This window comes from Onychostruthus taczanowskii, unplaced genomic scaffold (genome assembly GCF_017590055.1).
Source record: "Onychostruthus taczanowskii isolate IOZ18803 unplaced genomic scaffold, ASM1759005v1 scaffold18, whole genome shotgun sequence".
NCBI lineage: Eukaryota > Metazoa > Chordata > Aves > Passeriformes > Passeridae > Onychostruthus > Onychostruthus taczanowskii.
In genome coordinates, this window is record NW_024499017.1 from 11,622,900 (window position 1) to 11,634,795 (window position 11,896).

General features: G+C 55.6%; 2 protein-coding genes across 2 annotated transcripts; both read right to left on the bottom strand.

Moving 5' to 3' along the window:
• Nucleotides 1–1,750: 1,750 nt before the first annotated feature.
• Nucleotides 1,751–2,694, bottom strand: FOXL1 (forkhead box L1). Its single transcript, XM_041400685.1, has one exon. The coding sequence runs from the start codon at nucleotides 2,594–2,596 to the stop codon at nucleotides 1,751–1,753; it is 846 nt and encodes a 281-aa protein (XP_041256619.1). The 5' UTR covers nucleotides 2,597–2,694.
• A 6,273-nt stretch (nucleotides 2,695–8,967) lies between these two features.
• On the bottom strand, nucleotides 8,968–11,583 carry FOXC2 (forkhead box C2). Its single transcript, XM_041400684.1, has one exon. It carries the CDS (start codon nucleotides 11,297–11,299, stop codon nucleotides 9,821–9,823), a length of 1,479 nt encoding a protein of 492 aa, XP_041256618.1. The 5' UTR covers nucleotides 11,300–11,583; the 3' UTR covers nucleotides 8,968–9,820.
• Between the last annotated feature and the right edge of the window lie 313 nt (nucleotides 11,584–11,896).

The window sequence follows — 11,896 nt, forward strand, 5'->3', positions numbered from 1 at the left end:
GGGAATTCTGGTGGGGACTGAGCAGTGACGCCTTCACAACCTTGTGCAAGTGTTTCTTCATTTTCTAATTCAGTGCCAGAACTTTAAACAACGGACTCAATAGATATTCAAACAGCAGCTGTCAGAAATGGGAAGCTAATAAGGGATTTTATTAAAATAAAGTCTGTTTTGTATGTTTTTATTCTCTTTTTTCACACTGAGAAGCTCCAGTTCAGCCAATCCAGGGATCTGCCTATGAGCATCCTTTTTTTGGGGGGAAGCTAAATAACAATTCTCACCTTTTGGAGATTTTCTGTCCTTCCCCACGTGAGAGCTCCTTGCCTTGGGCTGGAATGAGCAACCCTGGTCCAAACATCAAGGAATTGATGCCAACCTTCCTCTGCAAAAACTGAACCAAAACTCACCTGAAAACCCCACATTTCCAATATCCAGGTGCTCATTTAAGAGCAAACTTTGCTTTTGAGACAGGGTGGGATGAAAGAAGGGGAAGAGAAGGAGAAACAATAATTTTGGGAAAGACTTCATCAGTTTCAAGGAACAAGCAATTTCCCAGGAGCCTTTTTGTAGCCTCTCCCATCTTTTTGTGGCACATCACATCAGCACCAGGATATTTGCAGCAGGCCCCACTCCTCCATCCTCCAGCACAAGCCAAGGGGTGTTTCACATCACACCAGCCACAATCCTGAACAAAAATACCTTTATTGGATATAGGTTTGGTTTCATAATGAAAATTGAGAATATAATATTTTTTTCCCCAAGAGGACATTTATCCATGAATATACAAAAAGCCTCTATTTACGGCAAACAAAAATACAAAATATTCCTGATTTCTTGCAATGTGTCGGGATTCTTCCTTCTTTACAAAAAAAAGAAAACTTTAGAAACACAGCTGATGTCTCTTTTTTCTTTTTTTTTTTTCCCTGGTATTTCTCCCGGCCTCCACAACCCTGCCTCAGTCTTTTTTGATCAGAAGCAACCGATCCCAGTAAGAGATGGAACAAGACAAATCTCCATGTTTGCTCATCCATCCCCTTTTTTTTTTGGCCCTATCCGTGAGCAGAAACTCTGTGGGGATACTCCAAAGCAGCAGTGCTGAGCAGGAAACCAGTTCCACACCATGCTGGGTCAAAGCAAGCAGGAATATTCAGGATGAGCCTGGATTGCTTGGTCTGCCATGAGCTCAGCTCCAGTTACCCACTGGGAGGACTGGGCCAGTGGGCAATATCAGGAATTGTTATGTGCCTGTGGGTATTCATGGCAAAATTATGGATATTATTAATACCTGTGGGTATTGATGGCAAAACAAAACTCAGCCTCCTCCCCCCGGGATGGGGCTTGGCTTTCAAAGGAAAAATAAAAGAAGAAAACAGAGACCTGAAGGGCTCGAGGGAAACCTGCTCTGAGGAACCTGAGGGATGCAAAGACTAAAGGTGCAGAGCAAACCCCACGGGGCTTGGGGCCAGCGTGGGCATTGTCCCGGTGCTGCCTGCACCTCCACCGCCCTCGGGAACACAAAATCGCTTTTACCTTCCACAGTCGCTCGGGCAGGGGGTGCGAGGCACCCGCCAAAGAGAATCCGCAGCAAGACGCGCCTTGAAAATGCCCTGAAATCCTGAGTCACCTTTAAAATATCGCTTTGGGAGGGGGACTTTTAGGTCTTTACCCGCGTGGTGAGCTCTGAGTCCGATCTCTCCCGGCCCGGAGCAGCGCTCGGGGCGTGGGGTGGGGGGGCATTAAATTGCGGGGACAGCTACTGGAAATTAAACACCGCCTCGGAGAAGTGCAGAGGGAAGCAGGAGAGGAAGGGGATGCCGATGTGGTAAAGCCTGCCGTGCACCTGGGAGTCGAGCATGAGGGACGCGTTGAGGGCCGGCCCGAAGCCGCCGCCGGCCAGCAGCGAGCCGCCGAGGCAGCCGGGGGGGCTCTCCCGGGCCGCCTTGGGGGCTGCCCCGACCGGCGGCGGCCGCAGCCCCTGCGCCAGGATGCTCTCGATGCTGAAGCTGCGGCCCCGGGAGCCGCTCTTGTGCGGCGGGGCGGCAGCGGGGGGCAGCGGGGGGAGCCCCCCGGGAGCAGCCGCCGTGCCCCCGGCCGGGCGCGGCTCGCCCAGCTTGGCCCGCTTGGGCTCGGCGGGGCGAGCGGGCGGGCCGGGCTGCTCGGCACCCTTGGCGTCCGGAGGGCTCGCGGCTTTGGGCTTCCTCTTCCTGCGGCGGTAGTTGCCGTTCTCGAACATGTCCAGGCAGCGCGGGTCCAGGGTCCAGTAGCTGCCCTTGCCGGGCCGGCCCTTCTCTCGGGGCACCTTGACGAAGCAATCGTTGAGCGAGAGGTTGTGGCGGATGCTGTTCTGCCAGCCCTGCTTGTTGTCGTGGTAGAAGGGGAAGCGGTCCATGATGAACTGGTAGATGCCGCTCAGGGTCACCTTCTGCTCCGGAGCCTCTTTGATGGCCATGGCGATGAGGGCGATGTAGCTGTACGGGGGTTTCTGAGGGGGGTCCTGCCGGGACATCGCCCCCCCGGGGGCGAAGCCGAGCGCGGCGGGCAGGTAAACCATGGACGGGCTGCCCAGGGGGGAGAGGTGGCTGCCGTAGATGTGGCTCATGGCCGGCGGGCTCGCAGCTCCTCTTCTTCCCCCTCGGAGCCCAGCGAAGGGACGGGGTAGGGCAGGAACGTGGGACGAGTCCACCGGGGAGCTGTTTGTGCGAGCTCAGCTCCCAGCCCTGCCTGAAGGAGCTCGCTCTGCCTCTGTCCCTGCTTCATAGCTCTTAAAAAAAAAAAAAAAAAAAAAAAAAAAGGAGGAAAAAAAAAAAAGTTAAATAATTGTTGTAAGTTTGCTATTATATGTTGACTTAGCGCTGGAAAATAAATTGTCTCTGATAAACAGTCGTTTGTGTTCTCAGCCCACCCACATTAATTAAAATTTCATTGCTACAAAACTCCGAGCTCTCTCCACGTGTCTCGCTGGTACCAGCCAATGGTCTCCGGGTTATTCCTTCATTTGTTTATAGAATTAGTCTGTTGATAAGTCTGCCCACCCAAGTCGAATCAAGCTGTGTTTATTTGGAAAAATTTCCGGGCACCCAATATATAAACGCACTGATCTGATGTTTGAAATATCACGTCCACCCTTTGACGCTGTAAGCACACACAGCAGAGCAGGATGTTCACTGCTGGAGCTGGGGAGCAGCGGGCAGGGATCCCCGCAGCAAAACTGGGGCATTCAACAGCGCAAAAATTTAAAAAAAATAAAAAAATATGAAGAAAGGAAGAGAAAGGGGTGGGTGAGGGGAGGAGGCAGAGCTGCGATGGCGAGGAAGGAAAAGGGAAGGGGGATCAGGTGTGGAGGAGTCCTTGGCACCTCCCGCTCCCGGGTTTCACCCCGAGGAGACCCCCGGGGACGGGCGAAGGGGGACCCCCGGTGCAGCCCCACTCGCAGCCCGAGCAGGCAGAGCTGCAGCAAAAGGAGAATTTGGCAGGCCCGGGGAGGAGGGTCAGTATTTGTGAATGCGGGCCTGTTGCTTTATATTATGTACTTTCCTGTTTATAACAAGGAGGGGGATTATAACAACTTTACAAGTGCACACAGCTGGCCGGTGCTTACATTAGGAATTTGTGATGCTCTTTTTCTGTATAAACGTCCAGGTTTGGGGCTGTGTTTTCTGTTGTCGGATTTTTTTTTTTTTTTTTTACATCTACTGACGTAACAGCTTTAATCCGAGGCCCCGAGGGATTCCGATGCAGTTGGAGGTGTCGCCTGTGTCCCCAGTCCCCCCGCGGGTTTAGACCGGCGGGACCCCCTGTCCTGTGGAGCATCTTTTCTCCGAGGGAGGGAAGAAGAGGCCTGAGGGGGATCCTTTCCTCCTTCAAAGAGAAACATCCCAACAGCGCAGCTCCCACGGGCCTGCCGGGATTTTTACCTGGCAGGGGAGGAGGTAAAAGCCGAGCTCCGGGTGTCCCCCAGCAGCACCCGGCCCTGGCGATGCCATGCCCGGATTTCCCTGCAAGTTCCCCTTCAGCCGTGGGGTTTCTGGCCCAATGTCTCTCCCCCGTCGGGAGAAGGATTTTTCATCACCGGGGTAAAACCCAGCGCGATGCTGCGGAGCTCCGATGGGTCCTGAAACCTCCAGGAGAGCCTGGGAAACGCAGCCGGGGTGCGCAGGGAGGGGGTGTGGGGGTCTCCCCTCTCACTGGCTGGAAGTCACCCCTCTAACACCCCTAATTCCGCATCCCCCCCCGCGCCCTGCGCACCCCCGCGGCCCCCGGGAGCTGCAGCACCCGCCCGCCGTGCCAAAAGCTCAGTAAAGCCCCAAATAAATAAAGAGAGAGGCGAAAGGAGGGATCTGGGGGCTCACTGCGGAGCAGCACGCCCGGGCAGCCCCGCCGCCCCTGGAGCATCCTCGGCGGGGAGGGATGGAGCAGAGCGCGGCTGCCCTGAGCCGCCCGGAGCATCCTCAGAGCAGCGACCGAGGGTCTTCCCCCCTCAGCCTCCTCCTCTCCGCACCTCGGGGAGTCCCCCGCTCCTTGAGACGCTCCAGGCACGGATTAGCAGAACAATAAATACTCGCGTGTACGGCAGGAGACAGTCGCAGGGCTCCCGCTCTCTCCCCGAGCTCCCGCCCCCAGTCAAATTCTTGTTTCCTCCCTTGTTTTCCCCCTCTTGGCGGTGGGAAATCCTTGGAGGCGGGGATGCGGCTTTTCTCTCCGCTCCTTCTTCCCAGCTCGTGTGCTGCGTGTTATCCCTGGTGTCCCTTCCCTGCCGGCGGCATCGCTGGAGCTCTTTAGCTGCGTTATCCGCACGGGATCAGCCTCCGAGAGGCTCCGACCGCCGCGGGGGGGCCGGGGAAAAGCGACAGAGGGGGCTTCTCCTTGATGTTGTTGGTACCGTCGCTCTTTCTCTAAACAGAAAACAAAATAAAAAAAAAAGAAAAACCCACACACGCACACAAAAGGAAAAAAAAAAATAAACAAACAACGCGGAGCCAGCGATGGAGGCGCTCCTGGATGGGTTTCCCCTCCTCTCCAGCTGACGAGCCCCTTTTAAAGCAGCAGCCAGGAGAGGTCCCGCCCGGAGCCCCCGGCGGGAGCAGGGCGCAAATGAGCTCTCCCCGTTCCTGCTGCATCCCGGGAAACGGGGGAAGAAAGGGTGGAAATCAGGGATTCCCAATCCTGCTGCACCTAAGGATTGGGGGAGCAGGGGTGTAAATCAGGGATTCCCATTCCTGATCCATCCCGGGGAATGGGAAAGAAGGGGCGTGAATTAGAGCTTCCCTTTCCTGCTGCATCCCGGGAAAGGGGGGAAGAAAGGGTGGAAATGAGGGATTCCCAGTCCTGCTGCATCCCAGTCTTGGGGGGAAGAAGAGTGTGAATCAGAATTCCCGATTCCTGATCCATGCCGGGAAATGGGGAAGAAGGGGTGTGAATCAGTGAAGGGGTGTAAATCAGTGATCCCCATTCCTAATCCATCCCAGGAAATGGGGAAGAAGGAGTGTAAATCAGTGAAGGGGTGTAAATCAGTGATCCCCATTCCTGATCCATGCCGGGATGGGGAGAGCAGGCCAAAAATCAGAGCTCCCCACTCCTTCTGCATCACAATTTTGGGAGCAACAAGGGTTGTAAATCAGTGATCTCCACTCCCGCATTAGTCCTGCCCAGGGGAAACGGGGGTGTAAGTCAGAGCTCCCCATTCCTGCAGCACCCCAGGATGTGGGGAGCAGGGCAAAACACAGTGCTTCCCATTCCTGCTGAATCCCAGCCTTGGGGGGAGCAGGAATGTAAATCTGTGATCCCCATTCCTGCCCATTCTCCTGGGGGAGAGCAGGGACGTGACCCAGAGCTCCCCATTCCTGCCGCATCCCGGTCGGGCTCCTCAGGGATGTGACCCAGAGCTCCCCATTCCTGCCGCATCCCGGCCGGGCTCCTCAGGGATGTGACCCAGAGCTCCCCATTCCTGCCGCATCCCGGCCGGGCTCCTCAGGGATGTGACCCAGAGCTCCCCATTCCTGCCGCATCCCGGCCGGGCTCCTCAGGGATGTGACCCAGAGCTCCTCATTCCTGCCGCATCCCGGCCGGGCTCCTCAGGGATGATCTCCCGGAGCTGCCCGCCCCTCATCCCTGGCCGAGCACAGATGCCAGGTCGCTCGGTACCGCCCGGGATCAGGGATGTATTTCCTTCTCTCCCGGCCTTCCAGAGCGGGGTGTGGATTTTCTGCGAAGTCCCTTCGGAAATGACAGAAGAGCTCGTGGCCTTCCCCAAAAACCGCTCGGCCGGCGCCGTCCCACGAGCTCCAGGGAAGGTGGGATTGCTTGGGAGGGACGAGGCAGCTCTGCTGGGCTGTGCGGAGGCCTGGGGGGAATTCCTGGAGGGAATGTGTTCCACCCGGGGCCTGGAGCACCAGGGAAACGCTCCCTTGACTGGGCTGTGGGGATGAAATGGAAAACTCTTCGTCTCAGGACCGAAACTGGCTGGGGTTTGGGACAGGTTGGCAAACCCGGTGGTGAATGGTAATACAAGAAAAAAAAAATTAGGAAACCCATCCTTATCTCTTCCCGGAGCCCCCCTGAGCCCCAACCCGGGGCTACCGGCCCCGCAGCAGCATCAGCCAGTCCCCGGGGCCAAGCCTGCCCCCCTGACCTGGGGGAGAGGGGCACTGGGGGGGTTGTGCTGCTCCTTCAGCGGGCTGCAAGCCAAATCTGGTCATGGCTGCCTTCAAAAGTTACCCTGGGCCTTCCTCCTTCCTTCCTTCCCCTCTGCTCCGGCCAGGCTGCAGTCACCTGTCGCGACAGATTCTGAGCGAGGCACCGAGATCCCTATCGCGGCTTTTAAACAGTCGCCAAAGGATCCTCTCGCCTCCCCTGCGACACCAGCCCACCCCAAAGGGCTCTTCTGTGACACCAACCCACCCCAAAAGGCTCTCATGAGACACCAGCCCACCCCAAAAGGCTCTCGTGAGACACCAACCCACCCCAAAAGGCTCTCATGAGACACCAGCCCACCCCAAAAGGCTCTCCAGAATCACCAGCCCACCCCAAAAGACTCTCATGAGACACCAGCCCACCCCAAAAGGTTCTCATGAGACACCAGCCCACCCTAAAGGGCTCTCCTGAGACACCAGCCCACCCCAAAAGGCTCTCGTGAGACACCAGCCCACCCCAAAGGGCTCTCCAGAATCACCAGCTCACCCCAAAAGGCTCCCCGTGTGGTGTTTGGGGACGGGGGCCAGGGACACAGCAGAGGGACGATGCTCCAGCCCCCCAGGAGCGCTCCAGAGGGACGGGAGCGGCGCAGATCCCGTGCGGGAGCGTCCCGCGGGGCGAAGTGGGGAAAGAAACACCAAAAAGAAAGGAGTTTTGGGGCAAAAAGGGATGACAGGAACTGTCCAGCAGCAGCGTGGGGGGAGGCTGCAGAGCCCTGGGGTGTCCCTGATCCCGCTCCCGCATCCCATCCCTGCCTGAGGAAAAGGGTCCCCAAATTCCCAGCGCCCTGGTGGGAAGATGTGGGAGCATTGTTCGAGGCGTGTGGGAAAAGCCACAGCAGCACCTGACTTCAGCCCTCTCCCCCCACAGCCACCCCGGGGTCCACGCAGGAAAAAAAATCCCACGGGAAGACAGTCTGGACTGGGGAAGAATTCTTTCCCAATTCGTATTTTCTCCCCCTTTTTCTCCTATTTATTTTCTTTTCACCGTTTTGCTCCCTATATTTCCCTATTTTTTAATCCTTTACACTCTGTATTTTCTCTTATTAAGAGAGGACTTTGACTTTTATTTCATAAAAAAACTAATAAAAAAGAAGAAAATATAAAATTAGATAAAAAACACCCTCTGAGAGCCAGGAAAAACGGCGAGGAGTATTTTTACAAGAATGTTCCTTAAAATACAGATCAAGTGAGGTTCAGACATTTTTTCCTCATTTAAATCGAGAGTTTCGCTGCTTTTTGCCAGCTTTCAAGCGCAGGCGAAATTTAACCGGTCAAAACCAATTAAAATCATCGATTTCAACAGCCTGACGTGGGTATAACCCCTCCCGAACCAAAAAAGAAAGGGTTTTGAGGGGCAGTGGGGGGCTGCGGGAGGTGGGATGGGGCACTGTTAGGATTTTTCCTCCTGGAAAAGCTGCATGGATGGGATTTTACAGCTAGGAAAAGAGCCTGGCTCCAGAGAGCTGCGTTCGAAAAGCTCCAAAGACCTCCTAAACTCGGCTTTAGGCTTTGCCGGCATTCCCAGGCTCTCGGGATTGCTAAATCCGGCGTTTTGCCCTGGATTAAAAGGCTTGAACAGGTTAAAGGATGATTTGGGAAAAGCCAGAATACCTGGCAGTGCCCGGCCTTGGGAACAGGAGCGTCAATAGCTGAAGAAAAAGTTCAAAATCAGCCAATGCTTCAAACCAAGAGAGGATTTCAAACCCGAAATGATTCTCGAGTGAACTTTCCACCTTTCTAAGACTCCGCAGCGAGGCCGGGTTGGAATGATCGCTCTCACTCCCGGGCACTGGGGATTCCTTGCAAGAAAACCAAATAAATAAACGAAATGGATTTTTAGGGGGGGGTGGGTGTTTGCTGCCCTGGAAAGAGCCCCGCGCTCGCAAGGACGGGGCGAGAGGAGCAGGAATTCCCCTCCCTGCGCCTCCTGTTTTCCTGTTTTCCCCATGGCAGGCCTGGGAAAACTCCCGAAATTTCACGCTGGCAGGGATTTGGGATTGAGGGGGCTCAGCCCCGCCGTGGTTTTCCTTCCCCACCCTCCCCGGTTGTACAATTCCAGCTCTTCACGTGAATTCAAGCTTGTCTCCAAGAAAGAAAGCTCAGAAAGCTTCAGGGAAATCGTTTTTTGTTTTAAAATCAACCACTGCCAGGTTTTCTGCGTGAAGAAGGGGGGAAAAAAAAACAAACTGTTAAAAAATCCCCAGTTTATACACAGAGAAGCGCCAGACTTGGAGCAGAAAAAACCAGCATGGATTTATTTTAAGGTAAGTACAACAATTAGGACCACATAAGACAAACGAACTTTGAAGCAGGTTAAAGCAAATAGTCCTTAGAAATGGTAAAGGTGAAATCTATTATACAAAACATCACACGTCGTAAATAATAATAAAAAGTATCAGATACTTTGTCTATTTTTTTCCTTAAAAAAAAAATCCACCAGCAAAAAATAAATTATTTCCTCGTCTTGCGAAAAGAACAGCTCTAAAACGAAAGAAAATCTATTGCATAATTGTACACAGAAGAAGAAGAAGAAATCACTTGTCATGAATTTGGAAGTTAAGAACCGTTGGGCGAGACAAAAATAATCCAGTGAACTCAACTTTAAATATTATATTAATGGCTCTGAAAATCAGCCTGATTAGAAATCCACATATTTTTTACAGCACGACAGAGAACTCAAAAAATACCCAGGACATATATTTATATATATATTTATAAACTTTTTTTTCCTTTTAAAACGTATAAATGGTCGTTGCGATATTGGTCCATAACTTATTTTTCTGAGACCCCCTATACTTTAGCATATAAAATTTGCCACTTTTAGATAGACATATATATATATAATTTTTTTAACCTTTTTCCTTTCTTTCTTTCTTTTTTTTTTATTTTTTTTTCTTTTTCAAATGAGAGATCCCCCTTTTTTCAAGTAAAATCTACTCGTCCGAAATTTAAGAAAGCCTAAAAACGGGGCTTTTGGGATCTTCAAACTCTGTGGCCGCAAAGTCCACGGGGAAGCTGTCAGATTTATTTTTATTGCTGTGGGTTTCATTCTCCCGATCTTTTTTTTTTTTTAATTATTATTATTATTAATTTTTTTTTTTTAACGGGGCTACGCTGGGGGCGTCGGCTACTCAGTACTTAGTGCAGTCGTAGGAGTAGGGGGCGGCGTGGCGGTATAGGGAGGGCGCGGATCTGTAGGGGATCTGACAGGCGGAGTTGCTGCTCACCTGATGCTCGCTCAGCGCCGCGCTTTCCATCCCCAGCCGGTGCGACGTGAACATTTCCCTCACGTTGGGAAAAGTCTGCTGCTGAGAGCCGAAAGTGTGCCCGGGCAGGTGGCTCAGCTCAGCGCCGTGGTTCAGGTACCAAGAAGACGCCGCGGGCTGTCCCCCCGCCGCCCCTCCACCTCCAGCTCCGCCGCCGCCGTGGGGATGCCCGGTGCCCAGCGCTCCGTCCTGCCCCGCGGGCAGGCTCAGCGTGCCCAGCGGCGACGGCGCGCCGGTGGGATGCTCCGCCAGCCCGTCCTCCAGCGGGGCGCACATGTGGGCCGGCCTGTCGCCGCTGTAGAGGCTCATGGCCCGCATGCTGCAGTGGTAGCTCCCACTAGTGTCCAGCGCCTGGCCGCACGCCGCGCCGTAGCCCGCTTGCCCCGCGGGGTAGCCCAGCGCCAGCCCGCCGCCCGTCCGGCCCGAGGCGGCACTCACCGGGCTCAGGTCGCCCGCGGGGGAAGTCCGCAGGGTCATGATGCTCTCCACGCTGAAGCCCGGCAGCCCGTTGCCGGCCGGGTGATGCTCGGGCAGCGCCGCGTCCGGAGAGGCGGCGGCGGCGGGGGGCGAGGCGGCGCTGCGGGGGCTGTCCCGCAGGGCCCCGCCGCTGGCCGGGCTCAGCGTCTCCACCTTGGTGATCACGGGCAGCTCGGGAGACGCCGTCTCGCTCTTGATCACCACCTTCTTCTCGGAGGCCGGCGCCGAGGCGGAGGAAGAGGAAGAGGAGGAGGAGGCTTCCTTGGGGAGGTCGGCGCCGGGCAGCCCGGGGGGCTTGGGCTGCTCCTTCAGCAGCCGCTCCCGGGCCTCCTCCTTCTCCTTGGAGACGTCCTTCTTCTTGAAGCGTCTCCGGCGGCGCAGGAAGCTGCCGTTCTCGAACATGTTGTAGGAGTCGGGGTCCAGGGTCCAGTAGCTGCCCTTGCCCGGCTTCTTGTCGTCGCGGGGCACCTTGACGAAGCACTCGTTGAGCGAGAGGTTGTGGCGGATGCTGTTCTGCCAGCCCTGCTTGTTCTCTCGGTAGAAAGGGAAGCGGTCCATGATGAACTGGTAAATCCCATTGAGCGTGATCTTCTTGTCGGGGGCGTTCTGGATGGCCATGGTGATGAGGGCGATGTAGCTGTAAGGTGGCTTCACCAGGTCCTTGGGGGCGGTGGGTTGGTGCGGGTGGTAGGGGCCGTAGGAGCGCCCCATGCCCGCCGCGTACTGCTCGGCGTGGCCCGAATAGACGCTCATGGGGTTGCCCATGCCGCCGTACGTCCCGGCAGCCCGGTAGTAGTTCTGCTCGCTTAAATACGGCACCACTCCCAAAGCGTTGGGGTCCGAGACGGAGTAGCGAGCCTGCATCATGGAGAGGGGCTTCCCGCGGCCGCGGAGGACGGGAGGAAGAGGAGGACGGTGGAAGGGCCTCACCACCGTCCGGGACCCCTCCGCGGAGAAGGGAGAGAGGGAGAGAGCGGGAGAGAAAGAGAGAGAGAGTCTCGGAGCCGAGCTCAATCCCAGCGTGTCCTCTAGCAGCAGCACCGCAGCGGCATCCTCCGGGTCGCCGGGGGCAGGGTGGTCTCTGGCGGCCTCTCCCTCCCTCTGTATGACTGTGATTCTGCTACACACGCCTACGGCCCGCGGCGGGCGCTGCTGCGGGGAGCTGGGCTGGTGGTGTGTGGGGGGGGGGCTTGTTCTCGCAGGAAAAGGGAATGAAAACCCCAAAAAATTAAAAAAAAAAAAAAAACTTGAAAAAAAAATTAAAAAGAAAGAAGACGAAAAAGCAGCCTTGCGGAAAACCCAGTCCTCGTCACGAGAGCGGCCCGAAGCGTTCCGGAGCCCCCGGAGGGGTGCGGGAGCCGCCGAGCTCCCTCCCGGCCGCGCTGCGCAGCTTCAAAACCGCCCCGCGCCGCCGCCGCGCTTTTACTCCCCGCCGGCCCCGCCCCGCGCCGCGCCCGCCAGCCA

Excerpts from the sequence above, each read along its gene's own strand:
- FOXC2 (XM_041400684.1), bottom strand. The coding sequence starts at position 11,299 with ATGATGCAGGCTCGCTACTCCGTCTCGGACCCCAACGCTTTGGGAGTG.
- FOXL1 (XM_041400685.1), bottom strand. The coding sequence starts at position 2,596 with ATGAGCCACATCTACGGCAGCCACCTCTCCCCCCTGGGCAGCCCGTCC.